Source organism: Trachemys scripta, chromosome 15 (genome assembly GCF_013100865.1).
Source record: "Trachemys scripta elegans isolate TJP31775 chromosome 15, CAS_Tse_1.0, whole genome shotgun sequence".
Lineage (NCBI taxonomy): Eukaryota > Metazoa > Chordata > Testudines > Emydidae > Trachemys > Trachemys scripta.
Window position 1 is genome coordinate 20496721 of NC_048312.1, and position 19979 is coordinate 20516699.

The following is a 19979-nucleotide window of genomic DNA, read 5'->3' on the forward strand; positions in this document are numbered from 1 at the left end:
GGGATTAGTCTTCAAAAAAACGGATGTTGTAACAGGCTTTCTGTGGAAGGCATATATAAAATGGGGATGAAAGAACAGACTTAAGTTCTGGTTTTGTAAAATCTTTACTGGGGGCAGGGCCATGTGAGAAAATATGAGTTAACATTTCAAACAGGTAACAGTTTTTATAGCACATCACATTTGAAAAGCTTCTAATCAATGGGTCTGCGGTTCTCGTAAGTAATTAAATTTCAAGCATTTCCATTGTGAGCCAAAATTCCTGTTTAACGGTACAAGGCAAAGCAGCAGTCTGACTGAAGCGAAACATTGCTCTGCAGCACACACACAGAAAGAGACAGGAAGCTGTTCCGACAAGAATGAAAAGCAAAATGTGTGGTCACCTGTGGATAAATGCATTTTACTGGTTAAATGAACAACAGAACTATTTTTAAACTACATCATCTTACATGTACAAAATACCACATTAACATAGTGCTAATTCTAAAATTTGCAGCAAAGGCAATCAGCGACTGGTCTCACTCACATTTCTCCTTCGGCCCTATGTATGCTTAAAAGTAATAGTATCTTGTATAACTTTTAAGGAGCAGAACAGCATTATTTATGAAAGACTGATGTTAAGTAGGTTATCCAGTGATAGCCTCTTTTTGGCTAGCTCCACGGCTAAAAACCATGGGGATCCAACACAGTTCATAGCTGCAAGTTACAAACCAAGCAGGAAACGTGGTAAACTATTTCCTCAGTACATATCCACAGCTGTCTTCAGTCTCACTTGACTACAGATACTAACTATACTTTGATTGTGTGTGTGTGTGTGTGTGTGTGTGTGTGTGTGTGTGTGTGTGTGTGGTAAGGGGAGAGGAGGGAGGACATGCTTACACATCAGCTAGTCTTCTGAACCCAGCTCTGTGTAAATAGGCGAGGGGAGACAAGGCACCATCCAGACTCCCACACACAACTGAACTTGGCTCCTAACTTAGGAGATGGAAGGGAATGAGTAAAAGACAAAGGCTCCATTCCCCTTTGCCCACATTGTGGGAGCTGGTGATAGGGCACTGGAAATCAAGGATTCATTTTAAAAATGACAGCTTTGCCAGTGGTATACACCTAACTCTGCACAGGCTCAGAAACCCCATTACTACATTAACCAGCAATGCCACCTGAGCTCAATAATTTTATGACCAACATATATAGTTTTGCAAGATATGTTAAAATAAGGGAAAATCCAATCTCATGCTTCACAGCATAAACAATTTCCAGAGAGGTTAGGAAGTAATTTTTGGCCTTTCACCAATGTTTAATACCAAACAACCAGGTAGGTACATTATGGTTTTTGATTTATTTTCCAACTTCCTCGGACACATCCAGAATGACTGCAAGACACCACACTTCATTTACCAACAGCTTGATCAATCCTGTATTCCTCTGAGTTGTGCTTCCACCTGTTCCCATTGCAGGTCCAACAGCACATTATCCATTAGGCTCCTGGGTGCTGCAACCCCTAAAACTTCCTCTCTTCTCCCACCTGGTGCTATTCATGCTTGGGACCACTTCCCTCCATTGCTGGGATCAGATTCAACTATCACCACCAGACCCTTTTATTTCAGACTCCAGCCAGGAGTGCCTGCTGCTAAACCTTGATGTGATTCTTTTGCCTGTCAGTCCTCACAACTGTCCCTGAGTTTGTCTGTTTTCCATGTTCAGTCTTGCACTGGGATACTGCAAGGGTGACAGTCTGCAGTTAATGCAAACTGTTATCCAATCTCTACTCGGTTGGGAGTGGTTGGCTCCCAATCCCTAAATAAAAGCAGACATTAGGGGGAGCAGAAACAAACATTTCTGGAAATTACTGTTGGGATCCAGAGCAGTCCCAGTTATCACCTTATTCCCATCTGCCATGAAAGTAAGCAGCAGATAGGCAGTCTGAAAGAAGGCAAATTCCAAGTCAGAGCCATTGTTTGTCTTATCTTTCCCTATTACAATATTAACTACCCCACTGGTGTTTCTTTTCATGCCGAAGACTCATTACACTCCAGTTGGGTGAGACAAGACCCATTAGGAGTAGTCTCTTTTTTCGGAAGTTTTTGATTAGAACATCGTAAGTGGAAATGCAGAGAGTGGAGTTTTGGCAGTCTGAATACTTTGATGACTCAGCCAGCCAGGACCAAGGAAAGTTATGTGAAACCCTAAAATATTTTTATTTGAATAAAGCCTTATGTTGACAGAGAATTTTGCCCATTTCATTCTTCCCTATTTTACATTCTAGTTTAGTGTTCCAAAGACTTCCCTTGTACACAAACAGATTTTAAAAATAAACCCAACTAGTTTACACTCCCCACTTCATCATGTTTCTAATGCACAGTGTTCTAGGTGTCATACCAGACACAAAACTATTTCTGCCCCTGCAGTAGTCCCGAGTCAGAATCTTAGACTATCTTCTCTAGTCACATCTTCATTTTACCACGGACCACAAAACCTAGAATGCCTTAATCTGAATAGCACAGTGATCAAGTTGCTCTGCAGCCTTTTTTTACAGTCCACACAATACACAGAGAAGAATTTTACAGTGTCCTGATTAGACGAATAGCATACTGAGGCAATCATTCCCAAAACCCTATTAAGAGCCCAAACCTGTAAGGTTCTCATGGCACCCAACATCATTTTGCGTGCAATTATCCAATTGTCAGTACACAGAATTAGTATTACTATAAACAAATTTCATGTGTCACGGATTTAGAACATTAACAAAAAAAGATGAAAGGTTAGTGTTGCAAAGCAGCACGCTTGGGGCCAAACTCTCTCACACAGAAAGATAATACATTTAATAATTACGGAATACAGGTCTGTCTCATCTTACGCAGGGGTTCCGTTCCGCGGTTAGCGCGTAAAGCAAAAACCGCGTATAGTCAAAATTACATCGAGTTCAATGGCGGGCGGAATCGCCCGCACTACAGGTACAGTATTAAAATTGTTATTTTTCTCTTTTGTTTTTGCCGACCGCGTAAAGCTGAAATTGCGCATGTTAAATGCGCGTAAGATGCGACAGACCTGTACATCTTTTGAAACTCTACAGGCAAAGAAGGGAAGACAGTAGGTGTCTGTACTGGGGCAAATTAAATATAATCTGGGTGTCCTGTTTGAATATAGAACTAACTGCTTTCCTGGGTTTATGTTTGTTATTTAAGTAAAGTTCTTGGAAGAGAATATGCATTTAAATCACTTGTGTGCATACTTACAGTAATATATGTAAAAGCAGCAAAGAGTCCTGTGGCACCTTATAGACTAACCGACGTATTGGAGCATGAGCTTTCGTGGGTGAATACCCACTTTGTCGGATACATCCGACGAAGTGGGTATTCACTCACGAAAGCTCATGCTCCAATACGTCGGTTAGTCTATAAGGTGCCACAGGACTCTTTGCTGCTTTTACAGATCCAGACTAACACGGCTACCCCTCTGATACTTGAGTAATATATGTCAATATTAATAAATACCGATACTCATGGAGCCTAAAAATTAAAATTTGTTTGCTTGTCTAGATGGGGTACTTGCTACGTGTAGTAGTAAGAACTAGATATACAATCAGAAAGAATATCCATTTGTTTATTTTTTTTTGCTGAGCTGCATAATGCCACATTATTTGAAAGCACTATCTTGTATCAAAGTTAATGGGAGTTACGAGATGGAATAGTTGGTATGGTATACATCAAATCAGGTACAAGAGCACAGCTCCTCTCTCAACTATAGCAGAAAGGAACCAGCAATAAATGCTAATCAGCATGCTCTTTACAATGTCAAAGAATGACCAGCTGAGAAGTGAGTTTTAAAGACATAAGCTTGCTGAGAATAGATACGAAATTTGCTGTCAAAATTTTGGAGACCACTAAATTCACAGGACAGCTTGTGAAAGAAGATTCTGGGAAAGCTTTTTAACAAGCTGCTATGTTAAGCATGAAAAGGAATTCCTTTCAAACAGGAAACAGTTTGCTCACTCCATTGTAACATCCAAGAAACTTTATTGTTAATTCTACTTGTGAGTCCTAACATCTGACCTAGACAGACAGTATCTTGATGAGAAAGCACATGTTGTTTTCTTCTTTCTTCTTACATGTGGGTCATAGAACTTAGAGGGAAAACGTGTATGCCTTTTTCTATTGCTATTTTTCTAAAATGGAAATAAAGGAATGTTAATGACTGCCATCTTCTGCCTGCATCTGAGATGCTTTGGTGACAGAGTAATACTGAAGAATCCATACATTCTTAATTATTTTCTATACCTTAGAAGCTAGTAGCGACAGGGACATATGTACACAAGGCCCAAGATACCGTGGAGTGCTGACTATGTAGTTTTTTGTGTTTAAAATTGTTTATAATCTCTTTCTGGATTACAGAGTTTGTATCTAGTTTCCACATACAATTATGTTAATAAATATTTATGCTTTTAAAAACAACAGTCAAGGAAGCTAGAAGTTAAAGCCTTCATTGTAACATTAACTTATGCGCACTGCACACACTGTAATTGTTGACCTCCTTACAGATACCTCTGGACTTGCCTACCTCATCTGCTATCCTTTGTTATCTTATTTGGCCGAATTAGACATTAATATCACATTCAGTATCTGGACATTTAACTGGCTAACAAGTGTGCTATCAAGGCTCCATGTATTCTGAGGTCAGAGATCCACTTCAGAACTGTGCTCCAGAATCTAGGCTTTCATTAAAAAGATTCTATTTCTAGCCCTTAAAATTGAAGAAAAAACTTTAAATGTGAATAAATTGTAAGATGGAACATGGTCTTCCAAAATCTTTAGGCAGCCTGGAACAACAGGTCTGAGAGCTGTAAAATGCCCCATTCCTCCACAGGACTTAACTCTGAGACCTACTTATGAAGATTTAAGTGTAACAATTAAGTATTTTACTGATCATATGAGAAGAAACATCCCGAACCATACACTGATATCACTTCTATTGATCACTTCTGCCAGCTCTGGGGTAAACTGTGAACCACTAAAAACATTGCAAATGGAAAAAAATTTCTTCTAATTGAAACTGATGGGGGAACTATGGATAAACAAAATGCATTTATCAGAGCTGGAATTTTCATGTAAATGGTACTTGCTAAAGTGATATAGACTCTAGAGTGACAGCAAATGGCCAAGTCATCGTTTTTTACATCTCATCTTAAAGAGGACTCCCTCCAGCAGCACACTTGCAGGGATCTAGTGGTTGCCACTTTTTGTATGATGTTTCTGGAGGTAAATTCTTTCATCTCCAAAAACAAACTGACAGTAAGAAACGGATTCAAATTTTATTGGCAAAAAAAAAAGATTTAGTGAATAAGAGCTGTTCAGTTATGGTTTTTATTCTGTTCAATGTGTCACTCCTTCCATCATTACTGCACACTACTCAATGAATGAAATAGAGGTACCGTGGATAAAACAGTATGTGATCCTACCAAAAACTAACACTGTACTGACAAAGAGGCAGAGTTAAAACTGGAAGGGCAATCTTACATTGGCATTTCCTGACTTGAGTGTTTCCTTTCGATCCCTAAAGGTTCTTTTAACAGTTTCTATGCATCACTTTCTACAGTGTTTTTATTTAAGACAAATTAAAAATCCATTATGTGGAATTACTTGCTAGATAGGAGTATGATGCGCTTCCTGGCACAAAACAGTGTGTCAGCATGTACAAGTTTTTTAAACCATTTTATTCTATTGTGAACATTTATTATGATTTGGTTGAAATTAGAAAGGCACCTCTGCAAATGAGAGACTATATCCCACCAAACTGCAAGTTTCTACCACCTTCTACTCAGATAGTAAAAATGTTTTTTAAAAGTCTCAAAAATAATTTCATAGTGGCAAAAAAGTTCTCCTCCACTCTTTGTACTCCGAGAATGGAACTATATTAGTAAGACATTCGCCGTAAGAGTCACAGGACTCGAACATCCTCCTGCCCTGGTACGAAACAGCCCAACCTGTTTTCTATGAATACTTTCAGGGCATATTGCAGGGGTTAGTTCTTTCATCTGGCCTTTGAAGAGAGGGAGGTGAACGGATGTGAAGAGTGATCTGTGAGGGTTTTAGTATTTGACCATGTGCTGCTGCTTGGTACAAAGGACGAGCTGATTGCATTGGATTTTGTTTTTGTAATTGGCAGGGTACTTAGAACCCTTTGTATGGGCACTTTAAATAAAAAAATAATATAAAGACTGGATCTGGCTATTTTTTTCTGGTTAAGTTTGTCTAGTTCATCAGTTTATAGATACACAAACTCAACCATTCTCCACTTCTACTGGGACAAATCATCCCAGGGGCTTCACAGATAAAATATTTCCAAACCAAAAAATGCCCAACAATTATGCCAGGATCTATGGTTCTACCAAACGTGAGCAGCTGCAGTTATTTTATTTATATATTTACACACACATCCCCTTTCAATACCTGCTCTAGTTACAGGCAATCAACTTAACAACCTGGAGGGCTCTGGCCCATATTTATTTAATGGGAGAAACTATACCTGTTTCAAAGGGGAAAAAGTATAAAAGGTGCGAGAATGAGATTGGAGAAGCAGATTTTTGTTGACCATTATGATGCTGGACTGAACAAACCTCTCCTAAAGTTAGCAGTGACAGAATAAGAAAATGCAGATTTATAGGGTCTGAATAATCACTTTTACTCTTATGCTAATGCTTTTAATTGAACACAAAAGAACTAAAAGTCCCTCTTTTACATTATCACAATAACTAATTCAACACAAATGAAAATTAAATCAGAAGAGACTATGCCTAACATTCTAATTTTTCCATCATAATCAGAAACAGCAGCAGTTTTCAGATAAAGTATGGTCTGGTTTAATTATACTGTGCTACCATGATCTTTGACACTGCAATAAGGAATCTTATAAACTGAGATAATGCAGTTAGGTTGAAAGCAATAATAATTACACAGTATGATAAGAGATCTAGACAGGTTTTTGTTTCATTATAAATCATGGTTTAAAACCTTCAGCACAATTTAGAAGCTAAATTGGATCATATTTGAAAGTTTTATTCTTTTAATCTAGAGTATATGTGTTACTGAAAATTGTTTCAACTTTAATTATGCTAGACAGTGATTTTTAACATTTCTGAACACCTAATTAAGAGTCGTCGTCCCCGTCCCCCCCCCCCCCTTCAACCTGGGGGTTATAAACTTCTGGGATCTGTATCCTTGACAAAATTATAAGTCTCTGGACAAATCTGGAAATTCCTGATGTAGAATATACATTTTTTATATTATAGATGGGAGAATCAGGAAAATAAACTGATGATCCTCATGTTCCTGTTGAAGCACGCACCTTAAGTTAATGCCTCATTTGCTGTTTGGCTTCACTAAAACATCCCCTCTTTATACACCTCTACCTCGATAGAACGCTGTCCTCGGGAGCCAAAAAAAATCTTACCACGTTATAGGTGAAACCATGTTATATTGAACTTGCTTTGATCGACCGGACTGCGCAGCCATGCCCCCCCCGGAGCACTGCTTTACCGCGTTATATCCAGATTCGTGTTATATCGGGTGGCGTTATATTGAGGTAGCGGTGTATGTGCTATTCATTTTAAATTTTTCAGGACATCCAGAGCTTCTCCTTCCTAAATACAATTTTTTACCTTTTTTGGGTAGACGTATGGCTGTACTGATTTCTATGCTTTATTACCCCCCCACCTTTCAAATCCCTCCCAACTTTTTTTTTTTTTTTTTGGTTAGGCTTGTTATTAAAAGTCTCCCACTAACTGACACAACTTGACAAAAAATTCTTGTAAATACCCCCTTTTTAGAAGATGTGAAATCAGGCTGGGGTTTTCTTTAGGGACAAAAAACAAACAGAACCAATAGAGGGAAAGGAATTTTTGCTCAGAAGTGGGGCTAATATTACAGTCCTAATATTCAAAGTAGTATTCTTTAGGAGGTTTTTTAAAGACTATTTTTATTCTCTCCATCCATTATTTATCTTTAAGTTACTATGTAATGGTCTTTTCTCCATAAGGGGTGGTGGTGTAAAAGTTTAAGGTTTTGTTTCCCAGAGAGACCCTAATACTTATAAGGTATTGATAATGGGGCTGAGATGTCTGGATAATCTCTACTCAGAGTGAGCACAATTCAGGATACATTTATAGCATTACAAAAAGCATAGCAGCAACACCCCACATGTACACCAGAATTGAATTTCAGGGGGATCTTGAAAAACAAATTTAATACAGTACAACAATTTAAAGAGAAATGATAAATGTGGATGTCTAAACAAAATACATTCTTCTGCGATAGTTAACTTAATATATTCCAATAGTACTAGTCTGGCTCCTTCAGAAAGAGGCTTATATAGCTCAGAGACATGAGATGATATAGTCCTGCAGCAGCAGCACATGCAGAGAGTCACGTAATAGCTGTCAGGGCAAGTACATGAGGTGTCATCCCTCCCTCCTTCTGTTAGTGGTTACAAGGGTCTATGTAGATTGACTATAAGCAGCTAGTCAATGTGAACAAGAGGATGGCCTTGTCTGTGTGCACAGCCAGAGAAGGAAAGGTCTTGAGTACTTTATAACTTTGTCCTGATAAATTAAGGAAGCTGTCAGATGCATCTTTCATTTAGAGATAACAAGCTTCAGATATTTTTCCATTTAGACTTACAGGCTTTAAAGAAAAAGATCTGACATCCTGCCTTTTAAAAAAAGGGAGGAGGAAGGACCATTTCCATAAAGAAACTTACACTCAGAAATAGCACAATTTGGTATCACAGACGTGCCACAGGAAGTGGGAGAGGGGCACCTTGGGTTTATAGCACAAGACTCTCTATTGTACTGAAAGACGACTTTTCCTATGGATGGTCAACCATCCTGTTACGTGGCTTTCAGCTTCCTCCTGTGTTGTGAATTTCAAGTCACTGAAAGAGTGAAGTGTTTAAACTGAGGCCTGTGCTGGGAATTCAAAACACTTTCAATACAATTAACCAAACAAATACATCATGGCTAGACTCTTAACATCCTGGTTCAATTTGCTAAAGCCTCTATTGTTCTGAAAAATTATGTAATCATAGGAGAAATGTGGGGAACTATCTTGTTAGTTCTTTCAGGTTCTGACAACATTAGGACTAATTGAAAAGAAAGCTGAAAATGCAGTAGAAAACCAAATACAGTGTGTATGTGAAACAATGCAATCTCCAAAAAATAAGCAACATCTGTCACTGTGAACAGTGATATTAAATGAAAGATTCCACCTAGGCCCATCCTACACTAGAAAATTAGGTTGGTTTAGCTATGTCAGTCAGGGGTGTGAAAAGTCCACCCCTAAGCGGCATTATTAAGCTGATCCAAGTCCCCATGTAAACAGTGCTAGATTGACAGAAGAATTCTTCTGTTGACATAACTACTGCCTCTCAGGGAGGTGGATCACCTACCGCAATGGAGACCCTCTCCCATTGGCATAGGTAATGTCTACAATGAAGAGCTATGGCAGAGTGCATTTTAAGTGTAGACAAGCCCATAGAACCTCACTATTTACTTACTAATAATTTACTTTTAAACTCAAAAGTGTTACATTAGCTGTATTTGTCAGATGAAAATCTAGAGTGACCTCTGAATAGCTGGATTATTATTACTCCTTTATCTGAGTTTCAAATGTGTAATATGTATGATAGCTGTTTAAAAGTGCCTTAATGGAAGGTCAGATGCCTCTCTAAAAAACAAAACAAAACATTTGCACTGTGCTGAAAAGTGACTAATTAACTATTCATGCTAGTTAGGTTAGGACTTGTAGTATGTGTTCCTGTAAGAAAGTACAGCACATGCCAGTTTCATTGCGATCTATGCAGTGAACTGTGGAGCAGTCTGGTTTGTGCCTTTGGCAGATTTTCATGTGTTGTAGTTAAGAGTGTGCAGTATTAAACAACTTTGCAGTTACCTGATATCCTTCGGTTTTCTTCTGACACCACTTCAGCAAGGCATTTCTTTTGGAACCTCCATATTCTCTTGCAAGAGCAGATAAAGGGTCTTTTCTTTCTTCCCTGAGAGTAGAGGAAAAACAGTGAAGTTTTGATATCATGCCACTTTTTGCAATAACTGTTAGGAAAGTGAGTACTCATCCCAGTGAGAAGAATGAGGCTCAAAATGCTGTCTGAAGGAGGAATATACCCAGTTAAACCTGCAAAATTTTCTCTGTTAAGTGGGATCAAATCAATTGTTCCACTGGCAATCACTGTGCATAATGATCAGACAAAAACACTGATTGTGACTGTATTAAGACCTTTTGGCGTTTTCACCACTGGTGTTAGTCAGTTACCACTTACTTTAGGATTAATTTATTTTAAATTAAAGCCTCCTTTCTAGACCTGTATATACAAACAAGATTTTTTTCTAAGAGTTCATAATATTAAGCTAACCTGCTAGACTACTCTACAACCCACCTGAACTATAAGCTAATTTAAACAACTTTAATTTGTGTTTTAAAACAAACTGATGGTATCTCTTTTGCATCTCATGGCTGATTAGGAATGTAACCTTGAAACAGCAAGAAATTTGAATATTAATAGCACTCAGTTACTGCTAACAGACTGTTTGTCCCAAGATCTGGACCTTTCAGTAGGAAGGACATGCTCACTGGTCTACTTTATATGCAAACAATCTTTATTATTTACCTTACTTATAATGGAATGGTGTCCAATTCCCAATAAGCGCTATTATACATATAGGCCCATAAGTATCCATAAGTAATGCATAATTTTTGGTATATTTATTAATAAGACAAATAAGGATACTGAAAGCCTTGAAAAATTGAGTTTGCCCATTCACCCAGAGAGAGGGAGGGAGGGTTTTTTTGGGGGAAAGGAAATATTAATTTTTTCCTTACGATAAAGATCAGGAGAGAAAAGTGTTCCTGGGGTGGTATGTTTTCATAACAATTTTGAATTATAAATATCAGTTTTATTAGACTAAAAATCACTTTGCTCAAAATAAAAACTGCTACATTCATAGTATTATTACTGAAATTAACATTTCTGTAGTTGCAGTAAGTCTTTCTGTAATAAAGGGTTTCTTATGCAACTAAAAGGGCTAGGTAGAAAAATCAGAGCAGGGCCTCAAGAAATCCATTTTGAAGCACTTGGAGGAGAGGAAGGTGATCAGTCAACATGGATTCACCAAGGGCAAGTCATGCCTGACGAACCTCTTTGCCTTCTATGATGAGATAACTGGCTCTGTGAATATGGGAAAAACGGTGGATGTGATATATCTTGACTTTAGCAAAGCTTTTGATACTGTCTTCCACAGTATTCTTGTCAGCAAGTTAAAAAAGTATGGATTGAATGAATGGACTATAAAGTGGATAGAAAGCTAGCTAGCTCGTCAGGCTCAATGGCTTGATGTTAGTTGGCAGCAGGTATCAAGCAGAGTGACCCAGGGGTCTGTCCTGAGTTTGCGGATGACACTAAGCTGGGGGGAGAGGTAGATATGCAAGAGAGTAGGGATAGGGTCCCAAGTGACCTAGACAAATTGGAGGATTGGGCCAAAAGAAATCTGATGAGGTTCAACAAGGACAAGTGCAGAGTCTGCACTTAGGACAGAAGAATCCCATGCATGGCTACAGGTTGACGACAGACTGGCTAAGCAGCAGTTCTGAAGAAAAGAACCTGAGGATTTCAGTGGACGAGAAGCTGGATATGAGTCAGCAGTGTGCCCTTGTTGCCAAGAAGGCTAACGGCATATCGTGCTGTATTAGTAGGAGCATTGCCAGCAGATTGAGGGAAGTGATTATTCCCCTCTATTCAGCACTGGTGAGGACACATCTGGAGTATTGTGTCCAGTTTTGGGGCCCCCACTACAGAAAGGATGTAGACAAATTGGAGAGAGTTCAGTGGAGGGCAACAAACAATGACTAGGGGAGTGGGGCACATGATTTATGAGGAGAGGATGAGGGAACTGGGCTTATTTAGTCTGCAGAAGAGAAAAGTGAAGGGGGATTTGATAGCAGTCTTCAACAACCTGAAGGGGGTTCCAAAGAGGATGGAGCTAAGCTGTTCTCAGTGGTGGCAGATGACAGAACAAGGAGCAATGGTCTCAAGTTGCAGTGGGGGAGGTCTAGGTTAGATATTAGGAAAAACTATTTCACTAGAAGGGTGATGAAGCACTGTAATGGGTTACCTAGGGAGATGGTAGAATCTCCATCCTTAGAGGTTTTTAAGACCTGGCTTGACAAAGCCCTGGCTGGAATGATTTAGTTGGGGCTGGTCCTGCTTTGAGCAGGGGGTTGGACTAGATGACCTCCTGAGGTCTCTTCCAACCCTAATTTTCTATGATTCTCTGAGGTGTTATGCATTCTAAGTAGCTTAATGAGCAGAGGTAGGGATATTTCAAAAGATTTTGCAGTTAATCCAAATGTTCCCTATTTGGAAGAAAAATAATGCTATGGCTATCTAGTATTCTGCATGGTAAAGGAGGATTATTTTTAAATAATTCTATGCATATTTAAATAAGATTCTCAGGTCCCCACATCAGTACTACAAAAAATTACCCCTTCTGACACCCGCCTTCCAAACACAGCTAGTTCATACGAATTACTTAATCCTTGCCTCTGAGTTCTTTAGGACCAGCCATTTCAACCCCAGCAAGAAACAGTGTTCCAGTGGAACTTCAGGCCTATGTCTGCAGGTTTACACTAGAATTTTACATCAGTACAGCTACATCTCTCAGTGGTGTGAAGAATGAGAGAAGTAGCTATACTGACCTACATCCCTGGGGTAAACAGCATGAGGTAGATGGACAAATTCTTTCATTGACATAGCATCTACACTGAAGTGCTACAGTAGACAAGCCCCTGAAATGTAACAATTTCGCAAGCATTGCTGGAAAAAAAAAATCTTGACATCTGAATTTCACAGAATTTCTTTGCACATGTGCACTGATACCTCAGTACAAATGACTATTCTACATGAATGACTATCTAATTTAATTCCAGATGCCACGTACTTTGTGTAATAGTTCAATGAACTCTGGCTTCAGATGAAACAAGATTATGTTCCAATGTCAAATTAAATATTTAAGAAAATCAGAGTTTTTTAGAATAGTCAGTGTAATATCAAGTCCTAATGCAAAGTTGTTCAGAACCAGGCAACTCAAATGCCAGACACTGGTATTAGAGAGACAAGATGAGTGAGACATATCTTTTATTGGACCAACTTCTGTTGGTGAGAGAGAGACAATCTTTCAAGCTTACACAGAGCTCTTCTTCAGGTTTGGGAAAGGTACTCAGTGTCACAGCTAAATACAAGGTGGAACAGATTGTTTAGCACAAATAGTTAACACATTTCAAGGGACCACTCAAGGTGAACTGGCCCCTTGAAAAGTGAATGGTGCCTTGAAACGTGTTAGCTACTTATGCTAAACAAGAAAAGAAATAAGTATATTTAGACATAAATGCCAATCTCACAAAGTTATACTAAAGAAATCAACTTTCTTATATACACTATTTATTTTAGAACTAAAAGACAAACAGAATCAGACTCAAATACTGGGTCATATTTAACTGAATAGGCAAACTAAGGAAAAGTGGCTAGCTGAATTACTGTAAAATGGTTGTACAACTGGCTGAAAGACCATATTCAAAGTGCAGTTATCAGTGGTTCAGTGTCAAACTGGGAGGACGTATCTAGTGGAGTCTCGCAGGAGTCAGTCCTGGGTTTGGTACTATTCAATATTTTCATTAGTGACTTGGATAAGAGTGGAGAGTATGCTTATAAAACTTGCATATGACACCAAGCTGGGAGGGGTTGCAAGCACTTTAGAAGACAGGATTAGAATTCAAAACAACCTTGACCAATTGGAGAACTGGTCTGAAATCAACAAGATGAAATTCAATGAAGACAAGTGCAAAGTACTTTGCTAAGGAAGGAAAAATCAAATGCCCAATTACAAAATGGGGAATAACTGGTTAGGTGGTAGTACTGGGGGTTACAGTGGATCACAAATTGAACATGAGGCAACAATGTGATGAAGTTGCGAAAAAGGCCAATATCGTTCTGGGTTATATTAACAGAAGTGTTGTGTACAAGAGACAGAAGAACAGGAGTACTTGTGGCACCTTTGAGACTAAAATTTATTTGAGCATAAGCTTTTGTGGGCTACAGCCCACTTCTTCAGATGCAATTTGTTAGTCTCTAAGGTGCCACAAGTACTCCTATTCTTTTTGCGGATACAGACTAACACGGCTGCTACTCTGAAACCTGTCAAAAGAGACAGAAGGTAATTGTCTCACTCTATTCTGCACTGATGAGGCCTCAGACAGAGTACTGTGTCCAATTCTAGGCGCCATACTTTAGGAAAGATGTGGACATATTGATGGAGTCCAGAGGAGAGCAACAAAACTATAAAAGGTTTAGAAAACCTGACCTATGAGGTAAGGTTAAACCACTGAGCATGTTTAGTCTTGAGAAAAGCAGACTGAGGAGGGACCTGCTAACAGTCTTCAAATATGTTGAGGGCTGTTATAAAGAGGACTGTGATCAATTGTTCTCCATATCCACTGGAGGTGGGATAAGAAGTAATGGGCTTAATCTGCAGATTCAGGTTAGATATTAGGAAAACCCTTCTAACTAGCAGGGTAGTTAAACTCTAGAATAGGTTTCCAAGGGAGACTATGGAATACCCATCATTGGAGGTTTTTAAGAGCAGGTTAAACAAACACCTGTCAGAGACGGTCTAGGTTTACTTGGTCCTGCCTCAGTGCAAGCAGGGGGCTAGGCTTTACTTCTCGAGATCTCTTCCAGCCCTACATTTCTATGACTCTATGCTGCTAGACTGGGGCGTTAAGGAATTATCTTTTCTCTTATATCTCCAGATCAGCACATGCTTTAGCAACCCACATTCTTGCTTAAGTTAATTAATTTGGAGTTTGTGTTTTCACACTAGAATGAAGATTATGCAATGCCACTATAATTTAAGAAAAGAATGGAGATAACTCCTTATAAGGTTTGTGACAACATATAAGAAACCTGAGTCAAAATTCTCTTTTCATGTTAAACGTGCTGGGTAGCCATGAAGGAACTGAACAGCTTGTTCCCAAATTCCAGTAAGGCACATGGTTTATATCAAGTTCTTACTGTTATGAAAACAGTGTGGAAGGAAACACATGAAAATGAATTGTAGGGAGACAAAAAGAAATGGACTGTGATTGTTATAGATTTTAAAGTGAATATCTTAGGCCAACTGTATTCCAAATCAAAGAACTGATTTATGGTTTCAAGTTGGAGCCCAGGGATGTGCCCACAGTTATTGTGTATATTTGCAAAGGTTTATTTTCTTAAAATCCTTATTTTACATCCTATAATAAAATTTTGCAAGCTACACACAATATATTAAAAACCCAACAGTAATTCTCTTCTGAAGAGGATTCCCATGGGGCAACTATTTTTCATTATACAGTAACTCCTCACTTAAAGTCGTCCCGCTTAACGTTGTTATGTTGCTGATCAATTAGGGAACATACTCATTTAAAGTTGTGCAATGTGCCACTCTTACGTTGTTTGGCTGCCTGCTTTCTCCACAGCTGGCAGCCTCCCTATGCCCCCCGCCGCCAGCGCCTCCCGCTTGCTGGCAGACCCCACAGATCAGCGCCTTCCCCCTGCTCCCCCTGCCCACAGCAATCAGCTGGCTTGCAGCGTTCTGGAGGCAGGAGGGAAAAGCAAGGACTCGGCACACAGGCTCCCCCTCCCTCCTAAACGCTGCAAGCCAGCTGATTGCCCCAGGCAGGAGGGAGGGGGGAGGAGCGAGGACTCTGCGCGCCTCCCCCCTCCCTCTGTAACCCGGCAATCAGCTGGCTTGTGGCATTTAGAAGGGGGGGAGGAGCCAGGACACAGCGTGTGAAGTAAAGGGGGGGGAGGTGGGACGGGGGAGAAGAGGCGGGTCAAGGGTGGGGGCTTGAGGGAAGGAGTGGAGTGGGCGGGATGAGGGTTGAACCCCCGCCCCTGGTGCTGGCAGAGTAGGGGAAGCTGCCCTGGAACCTAACCCCGCCCCCATTTACATTAATTCGTATGGGGAAATTGGATTTGCTTAACATAGTTTCATTCAAAGTTGTATTTTTCAGGAACATAACTACAACGTTAAATGAGGAGTTACTGTACTGCCCATCCACTGCTCTAATAGCAGCAGGTTTTCTTCCTACAGGGCCTACCACTCTACTTCATACTCACACAGAGCAGTTGTGCTATTGTGATGGCCATTCTCCATCTATACCTTATTCATAATTGCATGCTTTCATTGCAACCTCTGGTCTGCAAACAGTACAGGTGTAAATCTTCAGACTTTAACGTTTCTACACGAATCTTAGTGACATTTTTACCCTTACTCAAAATCGAAATGTGGGATTGCCAATAAACTGTGTTTCTTTAGTGTTATTTGTAAATTACCTGTCAATTAAATGGAAAAACTCTACATAGGCATAGAACTTCACACAATGAATGACTAAGTCTGGTCTGATGAAGTACGCCTCAACTAATCTCAGTGAAATCATTGCTCTGGATAACGTCCAGAGCTGCAAACAATTTCTCAGGGTTATAATGTATTTATTTATTTGTCGATGAGAAGTTTTACTGTCAGATGATCCTGGGAAAGTCATTTAACCTCTGTGGACAAGTTTCCCAACCTGTGAAATGTACTTAGCTCACATGTGTGTTGTAAGACTTGATCAGGGCCGGCTCCAGGCACCAGCTGAGCAAGTGGGGCGGCAGATTGTTGGAGGCGGCATTCCGCTCAATCCTAGGGTGGCACGGACACTTTTTTTTGTTTTTGTTTTTTTGTTCTTGTTCCGCTCCAGCTGCCCTGTATGGGGCGGCGGCGCGGAGAACCAGGGCAGTCCTCTTCCTTCCCTCCCCGCTGACTGGAGCAGAGCCCTCGCGGCAGGCGGCGGCTCAGCGGGAGAGGCAGCGCCCCCTCTGTAGCCCTGGCCGCCCCCTTCTCTCTCTCTCCCGCCCGCTCCCTCCCCCGCCCAGCCGGTCCCCCTGCACTCGCGCCGCAGGGTTTTTTTTTTTTTTTTTTGCTTTTTGCTTTGCCGTTCTGGCCGCCCCCTTTTTTTTGCTTGGGGCGGCCAAAAAGCCAGAGCCGGCCCTGGACTTGATATTTATAAAATGTTTTGAGTCCTTGTATAGAAGACACTATAAAAGTGAAGAATATTTTCCCCATGATATCCCACCATATAAAAGAAGAGTGCTGTTCTTTCTAGCATATTAAAATATCAGCATCAGTAGGATGAATTATACCCTTGCCACACGCTCTACATGGAGCCAATATTGCCAAATCTTAAATTAACGCAAAACTGAGGCTGGTTCAGAATGTTACAGGTCACTTGTTAAATGTAGTTTCTCACTACAAACACATGACTTCAAAGCTCAGTGATCTGTCCTGGCTGTCTGTTGGTTTCCTGGTGGAGTTTTTAAGGTGTGGATATTGACCCATTAAGCCATAAGTTGCCTGGGACCTGTCTTCCCAAGACACCGTGCCTTATGGTGCTACAAACAGTCTATGCGAAGTTCCAGAGGTTACTGAAGAGCATTATTGCAAAGATAACAGTCAAACGTTGGTGTTTAATGCTAGGACTAAATTCTGTGCTTGCATAATATGGTGTATCACAGCTCTGAAATTAATACTGGTTTAAAAACACACTGTGTAATAATGGGTTGTACCTTATTCGATTTCGTGTTGTAGGGGTGACAGACGCTGTAGGAGAGGAGGAGAGAGATAGTTGTGGTGAGGTGGTTCCCATTGCCATGAGAGAAGCTGGAGATGCTCCATCAGGTGCACTAATGTCCCGTTTGATTTCTTCACTACTTCGTCTAGACACTGAATGGGGGAAAATTCAAACGCTCTAGAACCAAATATATAACCTCACATAAAGGAAGAAAAACACAAGCCTATATCATGTAATTCTTGATATTTCACCCTTAATGAAGAGTTTTAGGAAAGGGGTAAATTGATAAAATTACCAAAGTTTTGTATGATTAAATTTTACCTGAAGCAAGGGCAATTTGCTGAGTTGATGACTTTATGCCATCTCTCTAACAGTCTTGGAATGTCTTGAGTAGGGGAGATATTACATAAAACCAAACTATTATATTTTCTTACGGTCCATGCAAAAGTAGTTATGATGTTAGAATTTTGGGTTTTTTCATAATTTGTTCAAATATTAAAAGTTCAGTAAAATAAAACAGGCACCTGAGTGAAAGTTGTCAGATGATGTGAAGAAGGAATCCTATTAGCTTGACAGCTGACCTTATCAGTGGTCAGAGGGACATTCTTATTAACAATGAAAAGTACACATGTAACACCCTAGAACAGTATGGACTGCCATTAAGTTTGCCTAATGAAGATTTTAATTACAAAGTGATCAAGACAATCCGTGACTTTACACAGAAAAAAGCTATAGTGATTTACCACAGGGCAAACAGTTTGCGTTTCACCACAACCTGAATGTATGTCAAAACTCAGAATGGCTGTGTAGCAGCATGTTCTTCCTCTATATAGAGTACTTTCGAGTTAAATAAATGTAGGTAAGCTGAGTTTTGCTTCCTAAACCTGCAAACAAGCTACTGATTGCATCTGTGCAAGACAGAAAAATACAAAATGCTCCAAATACTTCCAGAGAGATTTAATTTCAACTGGTATCCGGGACTATGTTAATTTATAAATACCTTACACAGTAAATTAGGAAGACATTAAAATAAAAATGACAAAATAGCACTCTTTTGGATGGTTAGACATCTAAAAATCCTGATTTAAATATATTTTCTTACCTATGTCAGAAGATTGAAAGATTTAAAAATACTATGTACTTTTCACCATTTATACTATTTACTTGATTTTCAACATCTCTCTCTCAACGTGGATGGTAAAAAGAACATATTCAGACCCACTTTTTGTTTGTATTCTGAACTACTTCCAGATTCTCAGTGCTGCAACGTATGTGCTGCACATATTGCATGGGAAGGTTTGTTTGAAAATATCCACTGGATTTAGAAATAGGTTCATGGTTTTATATTTTGCTTAGGTTTGTTTTTATTAAATCTAGGATTTGGGTTTTTTTTGCTGTTTTATTTTTACTTCAAATTAGCATGGATTTGACTTTCTATATAAACTAAATGACACTGATACTGGTGGCTCATGTAAATATTTTCAGTTTTGGAAGCATATTTTAAAAATGATTAATTACAAACACATTCACTTCCCCTATATGGTTAGCACAAATTTTGGAGAGTGACATATAAAGGAGTATGTTTAAATGCTTTATAGTAACCATTTCATGTATTAATGTATGATAATATGCTACCACAAAACCTAGCAGTCTCATTTTTAAAACAAATAAGCTGGATGGAATTTTTTGCAATGGGAGAAGACCTGTATATAACTGAAAAAGAATAATTAAAGGCATATTAAACTGCTATCTATTAAATTAGCTAGATAAGGCAGAAGTCTGAGTGTACTGCCATTGTTTTATCACTTAAAAAACCTGTATCCAAAAGATAAAAGATAAAAACTCGTAACACACATTTCTGTGTACCTTACAAGTCAAAATTCTGTGCAACATTGAGAAGAAAGGTTATAGAGCAATACCCATTTCCTGGATGGCTGAAGATGAGTCATGCATGAATCTTGGTTCTAGTGTATACATACAACTATTAAAATATGCCACAGGAGGAAATTGTTCCACAGAGTTAAGCTGCTCAGTTCTGTTTAATCTAATAGGTGAGAATGTTTTATCAAGGGCTTTTATGTTATTTTCAAGTATAAAGGCAAGATTACATTTTGACATTTAAAAGTAAACAATTCCAAACAAACAAGTGGTGCTTGCATACATCAATTGATAAGTGGTTGTAGAATCTATCAGTCAGAAGACAGAAATTCTCTTTAAAAATAGTAGATTGGGCATGTAACTACAGCACTGAAAACAGAGGGTTCCTGCTTT

At 39.3% G+C, this 19979-nt stretch overlaps 1 protein-coding gene across 4 annotated transcripts in view; it reads right to left on the reverse strand.

Annotated features, from left to right (window-relative positions):
* The window catches only part of SPECC1L (sperm antigen with calponin homology and coiled-coil domains 1 like), a 116141-nt gene that overhangs the window by 22201 nt on the left and 73961 nt on the right, over positions 1-19979 (reverse strand). For all 4 annotated transcript variants that reach the window (XM_034791631.1, XM_034791632.1, XM_034791633.1 and 1 more), the window contains 2 exons: positions 17704-17860; positions 9939-10041 (listed from right to left, as the gene is read on the reverse strand). In XM_034791631.1, coding sequence (XP_034647522.1) covers positions 9939-10041; positions 17704-17860 — 260 coding nt within the window. The remainder of the gene's footprint in view (positions 1-9938; positions 10042-17703; positions 17861-19979) is intronic.